The 8,747-nt window shown below is 44.4% G+C and overlaps 1 protein-coding gene across 1 annotated transcript; it reads left to right on the forward strand.

Moving 5' to 3' along the window:
* Positions 1-5,904: 5,904 nt before the first annotated feature.
* LOC132206536 (ferritin, heavy subunit-like) lies at positions 5,905-8,158 on the forward strand (the record flags this gene model as incomplete). The annotated part of the gene is made up of 4 exons (XM_059640731.1): positions 5,905-5,982; positions 6,952-7,098; positions 7,672-7,797; positions 8,012-8,158. Coding segments are annotated over 4 exons (498 nt in total), but the record flags the coding sequence as incomplete, so codon positions are not given.
* Between the last annotated feature and the right edge of the window lie 589 nt (positions 8,159-8,747).

The following is an 8,747-nucleotide window of genomic DNA, read 5'->3' on the forward strand; positions in this document are numbered from 1 at the left end:
GCAAGTGTCTTTTTAAGATGTATCAGGACAGGTACATGGATGGGCAGGGAGCAAAGGGATACTGACCCTAGAAAAGAGATGACAGACTTACACAGGATCTCGATCGGTGCAGGCTTGGAGGGCCGAAGGGCCTGTTCCTGTGCTGTGATTTTCTTTGTTCTTAAATGTGGAATCAAGATAGTGACCAGGTTAGTTTCTGATTGAGGAGTGCCATTGATTAACATCAGATATGTTTCCCTTTCCTGCCTTTCTCTTCCCCACGGTTCTCTTACTTTGACCGGGATGATGTTGCCCTGCGTCACTTTGCTGAGTTCTTCAAGGAGCAGTCCCATGAGGAGCGGGAACACACTGAGAACCTGATGGCTTTCCAGACTAAACGTGGGGGCCGAATCCTCCTGCAGGACATCAAGGTTAGATTCTGAAGCCTTCTGTTTGCAGCTTTTCGTGAAATACCACTCAATTGTGGCTCGCTCAATCTGTTTAGCTTCAGGACTGAGCAAATACTGTATGAATGGGGGGGTTGCTCACCACAATACGATTCCCTTCACTAAAAGGAAACACTTTTGCACTTGTGATTGAACAACAGTTGGCAATTGTGATAATCCAGTATTCTGGATGGTGAGCACATATCGGTGTCTAACGCTGCTTTGGACAACATGAGGTGTCAAAAGGGAAAACAGAAATCTTTCAGGTGCGGAAAGCATCAGTATGAAGCCTTTATACATCTCAAGATGTTTCTGATGCCTTGATATCACTCTAATCACAGCATAGCAGGATCTGTTTAGAAATGTCCCCTTCAAGAACAGTACCAAATACAGCAGGTGTTTCACCAAGGTCAAGTTGGCCTGTAGTACCTCCCCTACAATGATGCGGGATAACTAACTGATCAGATGTAGACTAATGATACAACTGCCTGCTGAGCTGTGCTTTCTGTTCCTGCTTCCCTCCCTCCAGAAGCCAGAGCAGGATGAGTGGGGCAATGGTCTGGAGGCAATGCAGAGAGCTCTGCAGATGGAGAAGGTTGTGAACCAGAGTCTGCTGGATCTGCACAAACTGGCCTCTGGCAACACAGACCCTCATGTGAGTGTGGTGTATTTAAATCTGGGTTTCTGAATAAAAACAGTGATCAGACACTTGGTCCTTTTTGTTAGCCACAAGATCTCATTTGACATTGTGGAGGGTTTTCTTGGGTTATACCAACATCCTCCTGTTTCTAAAACTGAGCACTTTCGAAAGTATTTGGCAATCTCCATGACATCACTTCACTGCTCGGTCTCCCAAGCTGCATTTGGTCAGATTTAACCAGTTCCCCTCTTTGTCTTCCAGCTGTGTGACTTCCTGGAGAGGCACTACCTGGATGAGCAAGTGAAGATGATCAAGAAGCTGGGAGATCACATCACCAACCTGAAGAGACTGGGAGCCCCTGACAATGGCATGGGAGAGTACCTGTTTGACAGGCTCACACTCAGCTGAATGGGGTCAATATCTATATCTGTTGTACAAGGTGACCTCATTCTACTAAATGACTAGTTGTGCTCTGAGCAAATTAAAATAGTGTTCACCATGGAACTGAGCACAGTGTGTAATTTTCATAGCTTCTGGTTCTTGGAGCTTTTTGTGTTTTAATGTCTGATCATCAATCCTTTGTTCTTTGTGACAAGCTTTTGATTCAATGCCTGCCCCAGTAACTTGATCAGTGTTTGATTCTGCTGTGTCTGGGGATTGAGTGGGCAATCCTTTTATTGGAAATTCCATAACTGGTAAGGTTGTTGACAGATAAATCAGCATTACTGACATGTACTCACAGGGACAAGTTTGCAGGACCAGCTTCTAATCAATACACTGACTGAAATCATTCCTTTGCCTAAAGGGTAGGCACTGATCTAATGCACTGCCCTTGGCCATGTGTTTGCATCTCTTTTAAATAAGGAGATTCTGGAAACCAGGAACACAACCTGCTGGGAAATCTCAGGTTGGGCAGCATTGGTAGGGAGAAGGGTTGAACAGAACCTGGACATGAGACACTCAATCATCTCTTGATTGACTTTGTTGCCTGACAGTGAGGTGTTTTCCAGCAATTTGTTCTCATGCCTAGATGTTAGTGATTTTAGTAGTTTGTAAAATTCCTCCTTACAAGACTAAGATACAATGCTTTTCCACAGTCTCTTTTTTTCTTTGACATAAGCAATTGCTCATGTCATTGTTCCCAGAGCTAGGGAATTAGTTTCTTCAGTATTTCCTTTATACATGTAGGAGAAGGAAAAATCTACCTTCTCTTAGAATGCTAACGTCTAGGAACGGCCATGCGAATGAAGCGGTGCCCACCTCGTTCCCTGTGTGATAATTTCTATTATTACCCTGCAACGAAGAGGTGACAAATACTGAGGATGCCTGGTGGAAAATCAAGCTAAAATACAAATACCAGGTGCAGAATCGGCAGTTCCAATTTTTACGTTTATTAATCTTCAGCAGGAGAGCTGATCTGGCTGACCTGTGACTCCAAACAGTGCACTGTGGTGGCCTAATCACTATCAATCAGCCCTGAATTACAATGTGACTGGTTTGTGTAAGTGCTTTAACAGGATCAGGCTATCACTGACAGGCAGCATTTATTATCCATCTCTGATTACCCACCCAGCCCATGAGTAATTCAAATTAAACCCCTTTGCTCTGCCTGTGGCGTTACGCAAAGGCCCGATCAGGTAAGGATGGCAGTTTCTTACGAACAAGGACATTAGTGAACCAGAAGAGGCTTGTTTGGACCATCTCTTCTGGAAAGAGAATGATGTGCATGAAATTCTGTCAAGTCAGACAGTATCAGGATTACAGGTGTCAGTCTAACACTCCAGAATGTTGACAGCCTCCAGCAAACGAGCAGCCACTTTCGTCTATCCTTCCACCACTGACATACGCAGAGACTGCAATATATACCATCTACCAAATGCTGTAGGAATCCACCAAAGCTCCTCAGCCAACTTCTTAAAACCGTAACTACTTTCCATCGGACAAGGGCAGATGATATGTGGGAACACCACGTTCTACACCAAACCACCGATCAGCTGGTGTTGGAAACATCGCTCCCAGGTTCCCTCCCTAACAGCAGTATGGGTTTGATTACACCAAATGGGCAACAGTAATGCAAGAAGGCAAGGCACCACATTCTCTAAACTAATGTTGGCCCTGATCTCTGAGGGGTTCAAATACCTCTGGATGAAGAGGTTTTGGTGAAATGGTCAAGTTCCTGTTCAACCACAGCCGGAGTGCACAGTTCTGGCAGGTTCGACCCAAAGATGGTTATGCACAGAATTTCTGGAAGTAACCTGGACAGAGTGATGGTTAATTCATGATAACGGCTTGTCTAGTCCCTCTGTGTCGGAAGTTAAGGGATGGCTGTAATTGATAATTTTCAGAGGATTAATGGATTTGACAGGGTAGAGAGGAAAGAACCCATTTCTTCTCAATGATCATCTCGGACTGTGCGCAGAATGGGATGACAATCTTCACATTAGAATTACATCATCCAGGATAATATCAAAAACAATTTCTTTGTGGAAAGGACAATATCTGCACACACAGATATTTACTGCACAAGGTTTGATGTTGCCAATCACTTTCCAATTTCAACAAAAAAAAGTGAGTAATGCATTTTTGTCGAAGAAACACAAAGTCAAAACAGGCTCGATGTTACAAATCTGATGTGAGTACAGGAGCTCAGCGACTTTCAGTTTCAAGTATGTGATTATCTGAAAGTGGTCAGGCAGGATGAAGCTGTTATTAATGGAGATTGAGCCACTTTTGTGAACCTTGTGTTTTCAAATTGAGGCATCGAGTATAAAAGCAACGAATTGATGTTACACCTCTACAAATCATTGGTTAGACCACATTTCCATTGTGTACTCAGTTCTGGGCGTGACATTCAAGGAAGGATGTGAAAAACCTCAAAAGTGTTCAAAGGTGATTTATTACGATGACCCCAGGAATGGGGAATTTTAGATACACGGAAAGATTAAGGAAAATGGGGGAAATCTCCTTGTAGGTGACCTTATTGACGTGATCAAAACTATGATCAATTTTGTCAGAGTAAAGCAGGATATTCTGATTTCAGCAGTTGACTTGTCAGTGACGAGGGGTCACAGTTTGTCAGTAGGGGAGATCAGAGTGAAATGGTTAGAAAACTCTTTGCTCAGAAAGTTGTTCGGATTTGGAATGTGCTGCCTGGGAGAGTGACGGAGGTCGATTCCATGGTTGGTTTCAGAACAAGAGTTGGATATGTCCTTGGAAGTGACGAATTTAGAGAGTGACAGAGATAGGGCTGGAGAGTGAGACTAATCAGGTAGCTCTTTCAGAAGCTATTACAGGAACGGTGGGCTGAACGGCCTCCTGTTGTGAAAAACGCTCTGAATTTCCACTCAGGAAATTCTGAGAGTTTGGGGACGGGGTTTGAATTCCACCTGTAGAAGGCACCTTTAATGTGGGAAAGCTGTTACACGCCAGCAGAGACATGGTCCTTTACACAAGGTAGACCCAGTTCCACTGGCAAAGAAATGTTGACTGGGGATCCCCCCACTGCTGACCAACACCCACTGTCACAGCCAACGATCGCACACACCTATCTTCCACCTGGATGGCCGCTGGGGACTGGTTTTGCATTGCACTTTATCAGGACCCTCCCCTCGATCGTACCATCCTGGGTGGCGCTGCCAGGAGGTGAAATCTTCTTCAGGTATCACTCTGAGAACCAACAGAACACTTGAGGCTCTCCATCACTGCGAGGTGACAATCCACAGGCAGGAGCTGGAGGCAGGGAGATTCTGCTCAGGTACAGACCCACCACAGAATCGGAGAATTGTTATGGCACAGCAGGAGGCCATTCGGTCCTTTGTGCCTGTACCTGTTCTGGTTGTTTTCTAAATCTGCCTGTAGAGATGATTTAAGATCTCTGGATCTGGTAGGAACTTGTACCAAGGCCTCCTGGTCCACAGCTAGGGACATGACCCCTTAACCACAAGACCCTGGCTGCGCTAGTTGCACAAACGTGGAATCATAGAAAATAAATGTTGAGTCGGCCATTCATCCCTTCCAGCCTGCTCTGCCATTCCATGTGATTGTGGCTGATTCCATAACTCAGCACCATATTCTCACCCTCTCTGCATTCCCTTTTGATCCAGCCCTCAAAGCTCTCCCCAATTCCTGTTTTGGCTTCAATCCTTTTCTGTGGCAGAGAATTCCACAGGATCCACCACCCAGCCCCCCGAGGTGAAGAGATTTCTCCTCACCTCAGTTCTAAATGTATCCTTAGACTGCAAACCCTGGTCCTGAACTCCCCCATAATCAGGAACATCCTTCCTGTCTTTTCCACAGCTGACACTGTTACAATTTTCTATGACCCAGAGACAATTTCCCAACTTTCTTTCCCAAATCCCAGCATAACAAGCTGAGAAACTGATGCCCCTCTTCCTCATTGAATCCCTCATGCAGTTGCTCACAACCACCTTAATTAAAAAAAATGTGAAAACTTTTCTCAAACCAAATTGACTTATTTTAAAAAAGAACCAAATAACACACGACCTGAGTGAGTGGTGCAGAAGGTTTGAGATGCCGAATGGCCTCCTGCTGTTCCAATCACAGAATAACCATCCAGACCTGGCTCTCATCTCCACCTCTGATCAGCTCTGCTTAACACACCCACCCCCTCTCTCTCATTGGTGCCTGTATGCAGGGGTGGTTCCTGATTGGCTAGCAGCAACTGTCAGTCATCATCAGTTCTGCCTCTCTCTGTGTGACTGCAGGATGGTCCCAGGACTATAAATACAAGAGCCTGTGGGAGAGAGAGACTTAGTTCAAGAGTTTTCTTGGTGTTTGTGAGCAGGAATAGTGAAGATGGTTTCCCAAGTGTGTCAGAACTACCACAAGGACTGTGAGGATGCTGTTAACAAGCAGATCAACCTGGAGCTCTATTCCTCCTATGTTTACCTCTCCATGGTGAGCTTTGTGGAATTGAAGCCTGTGCTATGATAGTGTTGACCTGTTTGGTTTTTATGCTGGGTTAATGAATTAGCTGTAACATGTATTATTTTCTGTGGCCCTTCCCCTGTTGCAATCTAGTGCAGGTCTTATCACTGACTCTCTGTTCAAAACCTGACCATTGTCTTCATGTCCAACTGGCTCCTGGATGTGGATGCCCAGCTTGCTGTCTCTGGACAATGTAACCCTTGGTGATTTTTTTCATCTAACTCTGAAGGGATGATCTGGTCTTGGTCAATAATTAATTTTTGTAAAACTTTGGTTGTATTCCTTTTCTCAACAAAAGCTTTTCCTGACACAAATATACTCCTTTTTTTCAAACCTTGCCCTATTCACCGGACTGTCTTGTGCTCAAGATGTCAAGTTCCCTGAACTAAAAGAACAGCTGCTGCTAGACATTAAACACTAACAAAAAGAGCTAGAAAAGCTCTACAGAGCTGGAAGAAATCCAAGCTCTGGGTCCATTGACCCTTTCTCAGAAGTGGCTTTGAGCTATGCAATGTGAGGAAAGGGGCACATTTTCAGACTATGTATGTGTTTTTTTTTTCTTTCTCTCTAACAAAGCAGTTAAAATTCTGTGGAGTGGGTGGTAGGACACTGCGGTTATTCAGGTGGGTGATAGTGATAATGAGACTGCTGACTGAGCTTTCTGGTTGTGTTAATGAACACATGTCCCTTCATTCAGTTGGACAGGGGCCGAACTGGTCTCCACCTCCTGAACAATAGTGTTTCTAACCTGCAGAGCAGGGATGTCTAATGGCTCTAGACAGCTCTCCCCTTCATCATCCATGGAAGGTGACTTCCTGCTTTGTCTGTTTTTTTAACCACTTAAATGTGGAATCCAGATGGTGCCCAGGTTAGTTCCAGAGTGAGGAGTGTCATTCATGAATTTCAGACAGTTTCCTTTTAGCCTCTCTCTTCCCACAGTTCTCTTACTTTGACCGGGATGATGTTGCCCTGCATCACTTTGCTGAGTTCTTCAAGGAGCAGTCCCATGAGGAACGGGAACACGCTGAGAAACTGATGGCATTCCAGAATAAACGTGGAGTTCGAGTCATCCTGCAGGACATCAAGGTTAGATTCTGAAGCCTTCTGTTTGCAGCTTTTTGTGAGCAGCTACAATCGACTGGTATCTCCATCTATTTAGCTTTAGCCTTGAACAAATACTGTGTGAAGGGGAGGGTGTTCACCAAAATAGGATTCCTTTAGGTTGAAAGGAAATACTCTGCACTTATGAGGGCAATTGAGAGGAACCAGAATAGTGAGTAGATATCAATGTGAATGACTCTCCTTCAGACAGAATGAGGTAACAAAAGCTAAGACAGGAAATTGTTGCACTGTGGAAAGTAGCAGTGTCCAGCCTTTCTGAATCTGGAAGATGTTTCTAACACCACAATAGTGAAGCCAGGAACTACTTCCATTGGTACCTATTCTCTACATGTGAATTCTGAGAATCTACATTAACAGTAGAATGTGTTTAGAAAATTTGTTATTCCCTCAGTACAAAATCTAGTTGTTGTCTTCAAATTAAAGTTGGTTTGCAGTACCTCCCCTACAATGATGAGGGATAACTAACTGATCAGATGTAGACTAATGATACAACTGCCTGCTGAACTGTGCTTTCTGTTCCTGCTTCCCTCCCTCCAGAAGCCAGAGCAGGATGAGTGGGGCAGTGGTCTGGAGGCAATGCAGAGAGCTCTGCAGATGGAGAAGGATGTGAACCAGAGTCTGCTGGATCTGCACAAACTCGCCTCTGGCCACACTGACCCTCATGTGAGTTTGTAAACTTTCTTCTTGGAAGAAAGTGGTGTGTTTGTGCACTCTCTGGGTAAAAATCCAATTACCTTCTCCCAGCCTCCTGCAGGCTGTTAAAACAAACTTACAAATGCATCACCTCAGTGGACCTCCACCTGGTTGTGATGGTCACATCTGTCATGGGGGTCACTTTCAGACACTTTTGATCCTCTGGATTAATTTTCTCTTCCAGCTGTGTGACTTGCTGGAGAGGCAATACTTGGATGAGCAAGTGAAGATGATCAAGAAGCTGGGAGATCACATCACCAACCTGAAGAGACTGGGAGCCCCTGACAATGGCATGGGAGAGTACCTGTTTGACAGGCTCACACTCGGCTGAATGGGGTCAATAATGTGTATGTTGTACATGGTGACATAATGCTAGTAACTTGGTTGTGCTCTGAGCAAATTAAAATAGTGTTCACCATGCAACTGAGTACTTTGCATAATTTCACAGCTGCTTCTGGCTCTTGGTATTGCTGTTTGACACCTGATCATGAAGTGTTTTTCTGTTCTGATTAACCTTTGATTCAATGCCTGCCCCACTGGTTTGCTCCTTTTTCTCTTGTTTGTAGGAATTAGGTGGGCAATCCTTGTAGTGGAAATTCCACAAGTGTTCAGTTTGGGTTTTTTGGCTAGTAAGCAGTGTTGTATTGACTTTTTTATTCCAAACCAGCTTCTGGTCAATATCTTCAGTGAAACCAGCCCCCTGTCTCAATGTTAGACACTGCCCTTGCAAATGTTTAGGTCTCTTTTGTAAATAAGCAGGGGCAAGAAATAGCAAGTTTGGAGCATCTGTGGAGAGAAAACTGTTCAGTCCCAGGACCCAAGCTTTCCAGCAATTTTGTTGTCGCACTTCAAATCTAATGATTTGAGCATACATTCACTCTTTTTGGAACAGGAATATATATAGCAGAACATCCAGCATT

This window comes from Stegostoma tigrinum, chromosome 38, assembly GCF_030684315.1.
Source record: "Stegostoma tigrinum isolate sSteTig4 chromosome 38, sSteTig4.hap1, whole genome shotgun sequence".
NCBI classification, from domain to species: Eukaryota; Metazoa; Chordata; class Chondrichthyes; order Orectolobiformes; family Stegostomatidae; genus Stegostoma; species Stegostoma tigrinum.